Source organism: Aureobasidium melanogenum, assembly GCF_000721775.1.
Source record: "Aureobasidium melanogenum CBS 110374 unplaced genomic scaffold scaffold_9, whole genome shotgun sequence".
In the NCBI taxonomy this organism is placed as follows: Eukaryota; Fungi; Ascomycota; class Dothideomycetes; order Dothideales; family Saccotheciaceae; genus Aureobasidium; species Aureobasidium melanogenum.
Genome location: NW_024470061.1, coordinates 212,511 through 227,556, shown reverse-complemented (window position 1 = coordinate 227,556; position 15,046 = coordinate 212,511). Strand labels below are relative to the sequence as shown.

The 15,046-nt window shown below is 50.5% G+C and overlaps 7 protein-coding genes across 7 annotated transcripts; 2 read left to right on the top strand and 5 right to left on the bottom strand.

Moving 5' to 3' along the window:
- Window positions 1-957: 957 nt before the first annotated feature.
- M437DRAFT_47647 (ARM repeat-containing protein) lies at window positions 958-4,230 on the bottom strand (the record flags this gene model as incomplete). Its single annotated transcript, XM_041021494.1, has 3 exons — window positions 958-1,077; window positions 1,135-4,009; window positions 4,064-4,230. 3 exons carry the CDS (start codon window positions 4,228-4,230, stop codon window positions 958-960), a joined length of 3,162 nt encoding a protein of 1,053 aa, XP_040880113.1.
- A 2,316-nt stretch (window positions 4,231-6,546) lies between these two features.
- On the top strand, window positions 6,547-8,360 carry M437DRAFT_84131 (uncharacterized protein; the record flags this gene model as incomplete). The annotated part of the gene is made up of 2 exons (XM_041028050.1): window positions 6,547-6,689; window positions 6,917-8,360. 2 exons carry the CDS (start codon window positions 6,547-6,549, stop codon window positions 8,358-8,360), a joined length of 1,587 nt encoding a protein of 528 aa, XP_040880112.1.
- Window positions 8,361-8,968: 608 nt separating this feature from the next.
- M437DRAFT_47474 (uncharacterized protein) lies at window positions 8,969-9,292 on the bottom strand (the record flags this gene model as incomplete). Its single annotated transcript, XM_041021455.1, has 1 exon — window positions 8,969-9,292. A coding segment is annotated over one exon (324 nt), but the record flags the coding sequence as incomplete, so codon positions are not given.
- Window positions 9,293-9,543: 251 nt separating this feature from the next.
- M437DRAFT_47489 (uncharacterized protein) lies at window positions 9,544-10,065 on the bottom strand (the record flags this gene model as incomplete). The annotated part of the gene is made up of 1 exon (XM_041021460.1): window positions 9,544-10,065. The coding sequence occupies one exon, from the start codon at window positions 10,063-10,065 to the stop codon at window positions 9,544-9,546; it is 522 nt and encodes a 173-aa protein (XP_040880110.1).
- Window positions 10,066-10,393: 328 nt separating this feature from the next.
- On the bottom strand, window positions 10,394-10,963 carry M437DRAFT_84129 (uncharacterized protein; the record flags this gene model as incomplete). The annotated part of the gene is made up of 2 exons (XM_041028049.1): window positions 10,394-10,867; window positions 10,922-10,963. 2 exons carry the CDS (start codon window positions 10,961-10,963, stop codon window positions 10,394-10,396), a joined length of 516 nt encoding a protein of 171 aa, XP_040880109.1.
- Window positions 10,964-11,511: 548 nt separating this feature from the next.
- On the top strand, window positions 11,512-12,051 carry M437DRAFT_15589 (uncharacterized protein; the record flags this gene model as incomplete). Its single annotated transcript, XM_041018820.1, has 1 exon — window positions 11,512-12,051. A coding segment is annotated over one exon (540 nt), but the record flags the coding sequence as incomplete, so codon positions are not given.
- A 124-nt stretch (window positions 12,052-12,175) lies between these two features.
- On the bottom strand, window positions 12,176-14,920 carry M437DRAFT_47422 (uncharacterized protein; the record flags this gene model as incomplete). The annotated part of the gene is made up of 3 exons (XM_041021448.1): window positions 12,176-14,570; window positions 14,625-14,791; window positions 14,843-14,920. 3 exons carry the CDS (start codon window positions 14,918-14,920, stop codon window positions 12,176-12,178), a joined length of 2,640 nt encoding a protein of 879 aa, XP_040880107.1.
- Window positions 14,921-15,046: the final 126 nt, after the last annotated feature.

Sequence of the window (15,046 nt, the reverse complement as noted above, 5' to 3'; positions counted from 1 at the left end):
GGAGGGATCCCTTCACGTCTCGAATTGGAGAAGGATTCAATGCCAAGTTGTGACTGTCTTCAGCACATGGGCACTCACGAAGCAACCCAGACGCTCGATTACAGCGCTGTAGATGAAACATGCAATCACTGATGTTTTGGAGGAGATGGGTAGGACCAGGCGCAACGATTGAACAAAAGGAGAAGACGGACGTCACATCAAGCTAGCCAGTTGAATCAGAGAAGAACTAAGGCCGTTCAATGAGAAGGCAGTACAGTGCTCATCGCAGGCGTGCGTCAATTGTCTGCTGATCGATGATAAGTATTGAATAGACGTTAGGCGGCGAGCGCGAAAGGGTGCGACACGAAGCAGATACGGCCAGGCTGGCAAATTGACCCGGACAGTGTACTAACCTACCGTGATGGGTTATAGTTTGATGCGCAGAAGCGATATTCGACTTTCGCATGATATTCCCCCATCACGAACTCGCTCTGAGCCTGGAAGGAAGACGACGAGCGGACGAGGCCCTCGAAAAGCGAGCGAGCGAGGCACGAGCGAGTGAGTCTGAGAGGGACGAAGGAGCGAGACGTCTCCTGAAGAGAAGCCATTTCCTGATGATACTACTGGCGCCTATAAAGATAAAAATGCGCAATCTTGTCAAGGGATCATGTCGAAAGGGCTGAGTTGCGGTAGTCGGGAATCAGATGGCTGTCGCCCGACGTTCAGGGCTTGACGTCGACGTCACGTGCTGCGAAGCCCTATACCATAGACGCCAAAAACATTGAAAGCGAGAAAGATCTTTATTTTAAGATGGAATCTATCTCTAATGCGAGTGATTCACAGCGGGGAATAGTTAAAGAAACGTCATAAACATAGCCCTTTTTAATCCGGGACGCCTGGCCAAATGCCTCGAGTACAACAACAAAAACACAAACCGACCTTCTGAATCATTCCGAAACGTAAAGGTTAGCGAGTGCTTTAGAAATCGTCCTCATCAGAAAAGACCTCCTCTCCGCGCTTGCGGCGAGCCATACGGTCCTTCTTCTTCTTGCGGAGCTCGGCGGATGTGAGCTTCTTCTTCTTCTCAACGGTCTCGATCTTGTTACCCCTGTAACAAAGTTAGCATGAGTTTCAAAGGTCAAGAAAGGGGTTTACTAGCATTGCGTCAAATTTCTCCTCGTCGTCACCGCCCTTGGCCTCAAGTCTAGGTCCGGAACCTTGACCCTGAACCCAGTTGTGACCGGAGGGGGTCATGCGACCGTTCTGGACAGCCCAGACTTCCTCAGTCAAGTCCTTGGTGAACTCGGCAGAGTGAGTAATGATGATGACACCACCCTCGAAGGACTTGATGGCCTTGGAAAGGGCACCGAGAGAGTCACGGTCAAGGTAGTTGGTAGGCTCGTCGAGGACGATCAAGTGGGGGCGTTGCCATGAGCAGGCAGCAAGGACGACCTTGACACGCTGACCACCAGAGAGACCACGCATACGAGAGTGAGAAACAAGCTCAGCGTCGAGACCGAAGTTGGCGCAGTGAGCCTCAATCTCCTTACGGACGAGAGGGCGGAACTGACCAGAGGCAAGAGCCTCCTTCTGGTCAACCTCGGCAACCATCTTCTGATGCGACTGCATGATCTCGTTACGGGGGATCCAGGCGTTGTCAGCAGTCATCATGGGAGTCCACTTCTCGTTCTTCATGCCGATGTTGTCACCGAGGGCGAACGAACACTCGTACTCGTAGGAGTTCTTGAACTTTCTACGCGAGTGGATACCAATGACACGACGGTAGGTACCCTCAATCTTGTAGATCTTGTCCATAGCCTTCTCATCCTCGTCGGTGACGATCTTGTTGGCACGGTCCATGGTCTCACGGTCCTCACCAGTCTGGAAACGCCACTGGATGTACTCGGAGGGAGTGGAGTCGAGGTGGTGATCGATGTGAGCGAAAGCGTGCTGCTTAATGTAGGCGATACGGATGTTCTCGTGGTGGTAGATCTCACCCTTGGTGGGGATCAGCTCACCAGTAAGGACGTTGATGAGAGTAGACTTTCCGGCACCGTTGGGACCAATGACAGCAATACGCGAGCCGAGAGAGCACTGGAAGGAGCACTCCTCAATCTGGGGCTTAGCAGTACCGGGGTACTGGAAGGAAACGTTGCTGACACGGACGATGGCCTTGGCCTTGGTCTTGACACCCTCGAGGAAACCGGGCTCGGGGAACTTGAACTCGATCTCGGAGGCACCAAGCTCGTAGTAGGACTTGGCGGAAGGAACACGCTTGACGAACTCGGAGAGCTTACCACGGTATCTCTTGAGCTTGAAGCGCTCGTAGTGGATAACGTGCTGGATGACGTTGTCGAGGAACTTGGAGTCGTGAGAGATGATGATGGATGTGCAGGGGGAGGTGACGAGGTAGTTCTCGAGCCAAGCAACGTTCTTGACATCCAAGTGGTTGGTAGGCTCATCAAGAAGAAGAATATCGGGCTTCTCGAAGACGGCACGGGCAAGAGCCAACTTCATCTTCCAACCACCAGAGAGACCACCGATGGGGCCGTCGAGCTGCTCGGGAAGGAAACCGAACTCAATAAGGGTCTTGCGAACCTCCTCCTCAGGAGTCTCGACACCGACAGCAGCGAGCTTCTGGAGGGTCCAGCCGATGACGGTCTTCTCAGTGTCATCAGAGTCGAGATCGTGCTCGACGTAGACGGTCTTGACCTCAGACTGCTTGGGGAAACCCTCGACCTGCTCGTTGTTGATGGCACGCATGAGGGTGGTCTTTCCGGAACCGTTGGGGCCGAGAAGACCGTAACGCTGACCACGCTTCAGACGAAGGTGAGTCTGGTTGAGCAGGATCTTGGCACCGTAGGCCAAGTTGAATGTGCAGTTACAAAGATCCTCACCCTCCTCCTCATCGGGCTCGACGTCACGACCAGCGGCGGCGAGAGGAGAAGCCTTCTTGCGGAGCTCCTCAGCAACGTTCTTAGCCTCGTCACCAGAGATGACAGTGAGGAAAGGAACGGTGTTCTGGGCCCAAACCATGGGCTCGACGACCTTCTCGTCAACGAGCTGACCACCGATGGCACCAACGTAGTTGACGATGGTCTCGAACTTGTCAGCCTTGGAGCCGACGATAGACTTGAGGTGGGCAGCAACGGTCTCCATGTCACCATCCTTGGAGATCTCGGGGGCCTTGCCGTCGACGACAGCACCGACACGGATGAGAGTATCAAGAGCCTGCTTGGTCTTCTCACGGGCCTCGGGGTCAGCGAGGTTGTCGTAGTTGCGGTTGAGGGCGGGCATCAACTTGGGCAAGAAAGCGGCAACAATCTGGGGGTCCTCGACAAGCTTGCACATGTTGTCGACAATGACGGCAGACTTTCTCTTGATGGCGGTCTCACGCTCGTTAAGACCACGCTCGAGAAGGGGAACCATGATAGCGAGGGTGGGCTCGTGAACGTCGGTGACGAAAGTGGTGGCACCGAGCAAGTGGATGGTCTCGGGTACGTTCTCGGGCTTAGCGATACACTTGATGAGCTCAGGAATGAAGCGGTCGATATCCTTGTTGACGATCAAGGAGCAAATCTTCTCCATGGTGGAGTAAGCAGCCTTCTTGACCTCATTCTTGGTATCCCACATGGCCTCGGAGACGATGGGGATAAGGTCGGGAACGCGGAGGGCGGTCTGGATGGGGGAGGACTCGGAAAGAGCGACAATGCACTCAAGGTCGGTCATCTTCTCGGGCCACTTCTGGGCGTTGTGGATGGACTCAATGAAGTGAGGGATGAGGGCCTTGACGGCGTTGGCGTTGGCCATGCGGGTGATGGCAAGGGCGGCGGCCTGAGCAGCGTTCTTGACGGGAACCATCTTGTCACCGACGGCAGCAAGGACGGCGGGGAGGAGAGCGACGAGGAAAGGCTCAACAGCAGGGCTGACCTCAGCGTGCGAGGCGATGGCCTTGATGGCATCGCAGGCGCGTTCACGAGCGAGGGCATCCTTCTTGTTGGCGAGAGCCTTCTTCAAGGTGGCGACGGCCCTTCAGAGCATGTTAGAAGCAGTTCGTCGTGGTATACATGGCAAGGCGACTCACTTGGTGGGAGCATCCTCCTCCTCAATGTCACCGTTGATGAAGATGGCAATCTCCTGAGAGACACCGTTGATCTCATCCTGGGCCTTGGAGACGTTCAGCTTGGCCAGGAGCTCTTCGAGCACCTTCAGCGACTGCTGGTTCTCAGATTTGGCTTGTTTGCTTGCCATTTTGGTGGATGAGTGAAGGAGAGTCGACGAGGCGAGCAGGGGAGACTCAAATAGTCGACGCTGGGGAAAAAACTCTGCCGGGCTCAACAGCCAGCCTTGGCATTCCGACTTACACCTGGCTTCGACGGGCGTGCGTGCCTCCGTGCGTGCTGTTCCCGCTGCCCGCTCTCATTCGCCAAACTAAGCTCCGACAGCAACAGTTTTTGCCTCACTCGTTGCCACTGTTCAACACAGCTAGATTCACTTGAGAAAAAGAAAAGAAACAGGGATAGCTTTGCTGTGCGCTTTTCTAGAACATCGAGGCGAAATCTCCGTACCTGGCAGAGATTTTCCATCTCTTGTCCAGCATTTTCTTGTTGAGCGCATTTTGCTAAAGTATGTGTTGCGTGTCGCCATGGAAATGCACATTTACCTTCAAGAACAGATACAGGAGGTGAATTTGTCTCCACCACCACTCACCTTCAGCATATCATTCTTCCCCTCGATCTCGAAAGAATGGAGAATAAAATATATGTCTATTTGAAATTTTACAATATTGCTGCGATAAGTCTGAATGAACGAGGCGCATACGGTGTTCATTCAAAAGTTGACCATCACCTGGAGCCCACTTACATTGTTGACTGCGGGCTTTTCTACGTACAAGACGACATTGTCGAGTAGCCATGGCTGGTCGATACTTACTAGAGTGAATGTGAATTTGCTCGCTTCTCCATTACCTTTTATGCAACAATTGGTACATCAGGAATTCTGTTTCGGTCAGTCTTGCATTGCTGTGCCCTCTGACAAAGCTTCAGTAATAGGACCCGTAATGGCGGAGATGTGCTTGGTAGAGGTGTGTTCTGTTGGAGATAATCGGTTGCTTGTGGCGCCATTTCGAGTGTATGAATACTTTGAGTGCAAACACGGGCATAGATGAACGTTGGCTGTTCTTTTCGATCATCGAACACCAAAGCTCGCCGGCATGGTCCTTGATCGGTGGTGATTGCGATACTGCAGGCCAGCATCCATACAGACTGTACAGACCAAGTAACTGAGTGCTGTGCTTCCGAGACAACATAAGGCAACAATAGCAAAGGAAGCGAACAGATGCTGCCATCACTCTTGGTGACGATAATGATAATGATAGTGATAATGATGATAAATTTCTTTTTCGTTTCTGTGTTCTCGCGTCCCTCCGGACCAAGCTCATGGCTCTACGGTGACAGGATCAACGCCGTTTTGAAGTCTCTGCGATTCGAGCTCGTGGCTCTACGCTTTCAAGATCTTCTTAGCTCACACTCAAAGTCTCTGCGATTCGAGCTCATGGCTCTACGGTCCAAGATCTTTTGTGGCTCTTACAACGTCTCTCCGGCTCAAGCTCGTGGCTCTACGGTCTCAAGATCGTTGAGTGAAGTGGAAAAGGGATGGGTGAGGGGCGGAGGAGATGGAAGTGGACGAAAGGACAAGCATGGAACAGAAAAGGAAAAAGAAGGCAACGAAAAAGATTGCCGGGATCACCTTCGCTGAGCATCGGGTACTTCCTGCGAGGCAATATCAACATAATCTACATGTCTCTTTTCATCAATATTCATGGCCACGAGCTGTCGACTTTCTGCGGTGAAGCTGCAGGATAAGCGATGTTACGTCTCGGTGGTATTATTGTGGTCAGAATCAAGTCCAGGTCGAGCTTGTGCAATTTTATATAGAGGTTGTTTGCCGGACAGCGAGTTGTAAAGAAGTCTGGTCGTATGTGTTTCGTGGTTGAGCTGGCCCCAGATTGTGCGCGCAGACCCACTTTCTCCGGACGGACAAGGCGCTGTCTGTGCGGTTTCCATGGAAATAAAATGATGAGATGAGAAGACTGCCGATTGTATCCTCATCTTGAGAGCAAGAAGGCGCAGAAGCGTGAAACTGCGCGATCAAGAAGTGTTGTTGAGAGGATTTCTGTTGGCAAGAACGATGCATGAAGACGTGCCTGCGGGGTTTGTTCGGCGGATTATCGCAGAACTCTAAACACTCGGGTGTTCAAACTTCCAAAGCTCAAAAGATTGAGAGTACTCGACTACTGATTCTGGTTCTTTATATAGTCTTTGTGTCTCTCTCGACTTCTTTCAATTGACGCCAGTAGGTGCTGGTATGACTGATCCAGGAAACATGTGGCCATCCGATATGGTGGCACCACTCGAGAACATGTGATTCGCTCTTCCAGAGCTCGCGGCACAAACGTCATGCTACAGCTCCTTCGACATATTGGTGTAACCACCTCTGGGACATTGTCTGTTTCTCCATGGGTTTCTATAACATATCTTTGAAGATTAGATACTGAAAGTGGACAAGATGTCGGCATCAGCACTTCTCAAGAGTCGTGTACGACGCCCGAGCTACCTCAAGAAGCTTGCAAAAGCTGAGGACCTGATGCACCATTTCCCTAATGGCAGCTACATTGGTTGGTCAGGTTTCACTGGAGTTGGATATCCCAAGTAAGTTGGTTTGAACGAGCCTCTTTTGATGTTGAAGTTTGTGGGATACAGCCATCGCGATGCAAAGTAGTTTCAACGAACGGGCAGCTTCCACAGAGAGTTCTCCTGTTCGGCCTTCTTTGGACAACTCCTTAGCTCGAGATCGACTGTGTATTCTCACAACTCCTATGTTCAGTTATAAGAATGCAGCAACGTGGTAATTGAAAGGATAGCTGACTCCAATTCAGGAAGGTACCCACGGCTATGGCTGATCATGTCGAGAAGAATGGTCTCCAAGGTCAACTCAAGTACAACTTATTCGTTGGCGCTTCCTCTGGTGCTGAGACAGAAAATCGATGGGCCAAGCTCAATATGATTGAGCGTCGTGCTCCTCATCAAGTCGGTAAAGAGATCGCCAAGGGTATCAACAACGGCAATATCAAGTTCTTCGACAAGCACCTGAGCATGTTTCCTGTGGACCTCATGTACGGCTTCTACACAAGGGAGAAGGCAAACAACCGTTTGGATGTCGCTATCGTCGAAGCTAGTGCCATCACCGAAGATGGTGGCGTAATCCCAGGTGCTTCAGTTGGCGCGTCTCCTGAAATTGTCCAAATGGCGGACAAGATCATCATTGAGGTCAACACTGCTGCCCCTTCGTTTGAGGGTCTTCACGATATCACCATGACTGATCTTCCTCCTCGTCGCAAACCTTACTTGATCATGGCTCCTGAGGACCGTGTTGGCACTCCGCATATCCCTATTGATCCTGAACGTGTTGTCGCTATTGTCGAGTCGGACTACCCTGACCAAACTCAACCCAATGCCCCTGAGGATGAAACTAGCAGAGCTATCGCCAGAAATCTCATCGAGTTCTTGAAGTACGAGGTTAGTAAAGGACGTCTGCCAGAGACCCTTCTACCACTGCAATCTGGCATTGGCAACATTGCCAACGCTGTCATTGGTGGTCTCGCCGGAGGTGGTGCGGACTTCAAAAACCTCAAGGTCTGGACAGAAGTACTTCAGGATTCCTTCCTTGATCTGTTCGATTCAGGCAACCTTGACTTCGCAACTGCTACCTCGATTCGTTTCTCTCCTGACGGGTTCAAACGCTTCTACGACAACTGGGAGCGATACTATCCCAAGCTTCTGCTCCGTAGTCAGGCAGTCTCTAACTCACCTGAGGTAATCCGCCGTCTCGGTGTGATTGGCATGAACACTCCTGTGGAGGTCGATATCTACGCCCATGCCAACAGCACTTGCGTCCTGGGCTCACGCATGTTGAACGGTCTAGGTGGAAGTGCCGACTTCCTGCGTTCAGCCAAATACTCCATCATGCACACACCCTCCACTCGCCCCAGCAAGACCGACCCCACAGGAGTCTCTTGCATCGTCCCCATGTGCACCCACGTAGACCAGACTGAACACGATCTAGACGTTATTGTTACAGAGCAAGGCTTCGCCGATGTGCGTGGATTGTCTCCTCGCGAGCGTGCCCGTGTCATCATCAAAAAGTGTGCTCATCCTGATTATGTACCGATCCTTGAGGATTACTTCAACAAGGCTGAGTTTGAGTGTTTGCGCAAGGGTATGGGTCATGAGCCTCATATGTTGTTCAACTCGTTTGACATGCACAAGCATCTTGTTGAACATGGGACTATGAAGCTTGATAAGTGGACTTGGTACGGTTGAGCAAACCTCCTTCTCACATTGACATCTAGTGGAATCTTGAGGTGTATAGATGCAGAATCACTTTTGTATCAGAAGTGTGACCAAAGAGCAACCATGAAAGGACATCTCTTCGTGACCATCGCTTACTTCGAGGGAGCCTTGTGTAACTCCACGGCTACATAGTGGAAATTAGGAAAGCCGTAAGTAAACAGCGAGTACTGTAAGTGGGAGAGGTAGACAGACCTTGAAAACCTCCTCAAGTCACAACTGATTTTGGGTATGAGATTTTTGTCCTAGACATCAAGCCAAGATCAATGACAAAAGATCCCTTCTACGAAAATCGAACAAAAGATCGAGACTGTCAAAAGAAAGAGGCAGCTTCTTTCTACTAAGCTTTGCAAATTAAGAAAGATCGCATAGCCTGCTGCGAGCATACGACGAAAGTCAAAGTGAAGCTGAATCTTCCAGAATAGTGTCATGTACTTTAATAGCTTCAGAGAAAATTCACTTGCTTTCTTAAGAATATATAACTTCTCCATGCCCAAGTCATGAACCCAATGGACCAAACCCACAAAAAGATGTCCTCGATATCAAACTCCCATCCATCCCACCCTTACTTCATCACCATCCTAAGACCCCTTAGCACCAGAAGTCGATCCACACTCCGGATATCCCAAATTCCCCAACCAAGCACCCGAGTTAAACTCCGCAACCACATTCTCAATCTGCCATTTCTTTTCTCCAGTGCCAAAGCCACCTCCTTGGCCTTTGATCGCCGGCACCACAGTAGCAACACTAATCCCTTGAACAGGTAAGGGAGTTTGAGCAGACAACCATCTGATAATGACTGTATTGCATGTATTCCATAAGTTCAGAATCTCAAAGGGGACGTTGGGTTGAGCTCCTTGAGCAGCAAGAAAAGCAGATTTGGAGGAAAAGGTTAGATGGCCGAGCTATGCAGGTGTATGCATGAATACCTCAATCTTGGGCCGTTCTAGAAGCAATATATCAAGCCCACGCGCCCAAGCTTCTTCAGCCGCGCCAGTACATACAGGTACAAAAGTGCACAAGAATAGCTGAAGACAGCATAGCATCCATGGGGAAGCAATATATGACCGCTCTCTGCATCTACATCTCTATTTCGGAAGTACTTGTGCCATTTTATGGTCTGAGAGTCGCTCTGTCACTGTGAAAGGGAGATTGATTACAGACCTGTCACACGACGAGAATCAGAAACCGCATCTATCGCTAGCCGAGCAACCTCCCTATCGTCGTCAAAAGTCAGCGCCACAAGGGCCTGCGTGCAATCCAACCATATCGGCTCGAAATCCTCCCCTTCCTGCTGCGTATCTTTTTCAGGTACCTGTCTCGAATCCACACTCGCAGCGTACCAGAAGATAATCTTCAAGATGCCGTCCTTAACTCGTTGTGTCACTGCAATGGGCTCCTCATGTGCTCCATCGCCTGTCCTATTGGTAGCGTGTGTGGGAATCTTCAGTGGGAGGATGGTTGCGCAGTAACCTGTTTCCTCGTATGTTTCTCTTAGTGCCGCTGCTTTCATACATTCGTTTTCGTCCTTGCGTCCTTTGGGAAGGAATATTTCGTTGGTGGAGCGCATACGGATCAAAAGTACTTTGTTGTGAGGTAGGTCGAGGGGAACTGTCCCACAGCTTATGACGAATCCGTCGGATGGGTAGAATGCTTTGGTCGATGTGTTGAAGGGCATGACGAGACTTGACAAGCTGTAATGAAATGGCTTGAATCAAGTGTTCATCCGGATCGAGAGCGAGCAGAGGTCGAGATGTGCCATAAGCTTGAGGTTCGTACTGATAAATGGTTTGCTGATGTAAACAAGAGTGATGGACAATCGCGGGGCATATCGATCTGATACGTCAAGATATAAGCTCGGCGTTATCTGCGTCTCTAGTCCAAAGTGTGATTGAAAGGTCTGTATTGCTCTCTGCCGTGTCGTCCATTCTCGCATATTGGTCTACCAGCAGACCATGGGGTATCATAAAAAAATCATCAAGTCGTCCGTTCAAACACGCATAGGATCAATAGACCCTCTTGCACTCTGCAGCCAGTCTACCCAACTTATCCAACATAGCCTCTCTTTCCGCCAGAGCGACTTTCCTCTCTTCATCAGCTTCCCGTAATTCTCTCTCCAGTGCCTGGATCCTTTGACTTTGATTGGCTTCGCTCTCGCCAATACCAGGCAAAACGGAGATTAGATACTCGATTTGCTGTTCTTTGAGCACCAGATCTCTGGCTAATTCTCTGAGTGCTGCCTGGAAGGTTGCAGGATCGTCGGGGCCTGGTGGATGGGTGGGGTCTTGGGGTTGGAGGGCAGCATTGAGGCCTCCTTGCTCGGCGGCAGAGGCGGTTAATGTGTTGGGAGCAGCGTTGGGTTGGAGAGGTGCTGGGGCGTTTGGAGCAGTGGGTTCGGACATGTCTGGTTGGTCTGGGATGCTGGCGAATTGATGGCGTGTTTGGATGTAGCGGATGGACGCGAACATTTGGGTTGCGAGCTGTTGGTTTGCTTGTCAGTTGGCGTAGTTGCTGTCGCGAGAGAAGATGCTTACGTCGTCCAGGCAGTCCTGGAGCTGTGTTAAGCGATCCGCCATTGTGTGTATTGTGATTGGTATGGATTGGGATTGTAAGAGTGGAAAGTGGATGGAAAGTGGAAGGCACAATGACGAGCTTCGGCTTGACGCTTCTCGGCAGACCTCAAGGTGTTTTTGGAGAAGTCGCAATCATTGCTCTCCATCTCTCCTTCATGAACTTCCGCCATGCCCTGATCACTTCTAGTCGCCTGAACAGGCCTTATATTCACTTACCAATCAAGCGTTATTATTCGCAAAATCTCAAGCCCAATCTTGTCGAGCCCGCCGACCTCCACCATGGAGCCTCCATACCGTTGACTGCGGACGACAATGCGCCATTGAAGAAGACGCCCTGTCGCAAAACAAAGCCGCAGCCTATTCTTGAGAATACAGAGCCAACCTCGTCTCCTATACACATCGGAACAGAAGCACCGAAAAGACGCGGTCGCCCGAAGAAGGTTACCAACTGCGTACCAGACACCTCAGAGGAAGCCACTTCAGCACTACCTAAAAAACGCTCTCGCGAACCCAAGACGCCAAAAGAAGACCAACATGTAATCACACATGGCAGTCTCCACCACACCTCCCTATCCACATTCCTCACCTACGCCTCCGCCGCGAACCTTTCGCCAACAAGCACCGTCTACCGCGGCACCCACTACGAATACACCGTCCAAGAAGCCCTCGACCGACTCGCTTTTTCCTTGACTCGCGTGGGCCGCGCTAGTGACCTTGGTATCGACCTGCTAGGTTCATGGGCACTGCCTTCGCATCCAAAACCTTTGAACGTCTTGATACAATGTAAAGCCGAAGCGCCCAAACCGAGCATGATTAGGGAATTGGAAGGCGCTGTTGTGGGTGCGCCTGTGCGGTATAGAGGTGAGGGTACCATAGCTATTCTGGCTGCGGCAAAAGAGGCAACAAAAGGTGTCAGGGATGCTGTGGGAAGAAGTGGTTTACCCATGGCCTATCTGAATATCACGACTGAGGGTAAAATCAGACAATTTGTCTGGAATCACCCTGCTGTAGAATGTGGTTTGGAGGGTGTAGGTGTTGCGCTGAGATATCTGGTTGATGGTGACTCTGAGGTTACTTTGACTTGGAAGGGTGTGCCTTGGTCTCCATCTTCGTCAACATCACGCTCTGTTCCATGAGGCTCTTGTGTCAAACGAAAACAAAAAACTTTTCATTACTATTATCCACTGACCACTACCGACCCTCATTTTTGGGTGCCTATTTCCCGCTTCCACTGCTACCGGGTCTCGTCTTACTCAACCTCTTCCGCTCCTTTTTGCTTTTCTCTTCCACCACTTCTTGGGGTGGAGGTTGGTTTTGAGGAGCAGGTACGGCAGCTGTAGGCGCTGGTGCTGGCGCTGGTGCCAGGGCTGGTGTAGATTGCGCCTGCGGGCCTCGAGGACTGATACTTCTGGCTCGTGGATCCATGAGCCCAGTCGTTTGCTCCCTCATCTCTATGGCTTGATCTCCTTGAACCTCGGCCATGTCCGGCAGCAAGTCCGACGCGGATCTGACAAAGCTTCTTCGCGCCAAAGGGCTCTTTCCTGTCCTGCTGCGGTTGCTTCCATGGTCATGTGCTTGTCTTGTTCTTCCAGGGTACGATAGCACTTTCTCTGTGCCCGAAAAAGCTCTTCCGTGTGCCACGCTCATGTCGCTGTTATCAGAGTTCATTCGCCCATGCCCATATGTTGATTCATCGTCACTCGCCGATTGTACCGACACCGAATAACCCCCCTTAAGAGTTGTTCCCATGTCAGGTCGGTTAGTTTCGTACTCTTCATGCTCGTAGTGCAGTCCACCGGCCGGCCTCTGATGGGCTTGTGCATTGTGGTACAGATGTTGATCTTCTGGTCCCATGATTGATTCGATTCGTCGAGGAAGATAGACCGAGTTGACACCTGAAGTGGCCGTCACCATCGATTCCCAACTCATCCTGCGCATGGCCGGGTGATTGGAAATGTCTGGAAGAGTATTGGTAGAATCGGCTGCTTGCTTGTACCAACCACCAGGCATGAGCTCGGGTGCTGCAAACTTGCCCTCGACATGCTGATCCGGAAGCACATTTCTGTTCTTGACAGACTTTTTGCGTGTAATTGCTTCGACTGCTGGCTTGAAGGTTTCTGGCACGACGTTGAGATCATCGCCTGTGGCTTCTGCGTGTTCGATGGCAGCTTGTGGTGTAGTCGTAGAGTTTGCAGCACCAGCATCGGCACGCGGTCCACCCCAAGTTCTCTGTCCTGCAGTGAAAATGCCGTACACCATATACGCCCAGTTGAAGAACGGGTTGATGACGAACATCAGAGGGTACATCATGATCTTGTATCGCCCAAGCTTGGCACCAAAATACAGCATCAGAACCCAGTTGAGGCCGAGAGAAACAGCAATAAATCCGACAGGCAAGTTAGAGATCTTCTGTGATGTCGTGATGATAGAGATGACCATGATGAAGAAGAGAAGAGCAGTGGTTCGAATGGTATTTTGCGCAAATCGGACCAGGCAGAGGATGGGGTAGCGCTTCCAAAGACGGATGTCTGTAAGCATACAAACCTCGTTCGTGATGAACCCAAGGAACCATCTTCGACGTTGTTTGAGCAAACTCTGGTATGTCTGTACAGCCTCTGTCTTGCAGAAAGCACCAGTATTCATCTGAATCTGATATTTCTCCTTGGCGCCAATCATGAAGAGATGCGTAAGCCATCTGTCTTCTCCCAAATGGCACTTGCCATAATCAAACAGGTCGTCACACTGTTCTGCCTTATCTGCAAAGTAGTACTTGGCCATTGCTCTGAAAGCAGAGAATCGCAGGACCGTCAAGGCTCCTGGCAAACAAGTAACAGCACCGCAGCCCGACTCGACCGATCGTTCGAACAACTGACCGTGGATGTACTCCATGTCTTGCAGAACGGTGATCAAACTGTTCTTCTCCGTGGTAGAGGTAATGACTCCAGTCATGGCCAGCATGTTTCTCTTGCTTCCGGGCTTAAGTTCCATCTCATACATGAAGTTTTGGATGCACACTTTGTCCAGAATACAATCGGAGTCGATGAAGAGAACAAAAAGATTATCGTTTCGTTTGAGGTATTCAGCATACACCTTATCGATAAGCTTGAATGTTCTCTTTTGGCAGTGTCGCTTTCCACCGTGTGGGAAACGGCTGATGGTCACACGAGTGCTTCTGTAGGTAACATCGATACTTTTAGGGTACGTGTCAAGCGTCAGCGGGACACCCAGTTGCTCGATGGTCTTGAGGTAGAGTTCGTCTTCTTGATCTCCATCAAAGGAAAGGAAGATGTGAAGACAAGAGGGAGGATATTCACAATCAGCCAAGGAGTCGACAGTTCTGAGTAAAATCTCAGGGATTTCTTTATAACAAGGCATGACAATGACAACCTTGGGAGCTGAATCCTCATCAAGGACATGTTTGATGCGCTTTGTTCTCCCGACAGAGTGGGTGACGAGTTGATAGACGCAGATGAGCCAAGGTATAATGAGGAGTCCAGAGAAAGACCAGAATGCGAACCATTGCAGGAAGCTGACCATTTCTTTAGGAAAGTATCGCACAATTTGACTGGGTAGAGGGAGAGTGACGACCATGATGGGCAGGAATATACATCTATTCAATGATTAGGAGGATTGATTGAACACTTTTGCGGCGGTGGTAACATACCTGAGAGCAGTAAAAGCAAACATCATTACAATCGCTAGAATCCTGATGCTGAGAGACTCGGCCTTTTGGTAGACCTTGACTAAGCAATATAGAAAAGCAGCTACCCAGAGAAACCATTCGAGGAGGGCAGCAAGCATGACTGAGCCAACGATTGCCGTGTAAGCAATCTGACATCGTTAGTACATCTTTTGAGGATATGCAAGAATGGTCCGACTTACGTCCTTCGCTGGCCAGGGATCATGAATGGATGGTATGCCATTCTCATCCACCGCACGACGAAATGCTTCGATCCACATCTCGTATACGGATAGGCACAATCAAGTGCAGCCTGGGACTATGAACGAGAAAAAGAGATTTTCTGTGAGTGACACGTATATACTGCTTCTACGAGAACGCAAAGGTGATGGTGCTCCAGGCAGGCG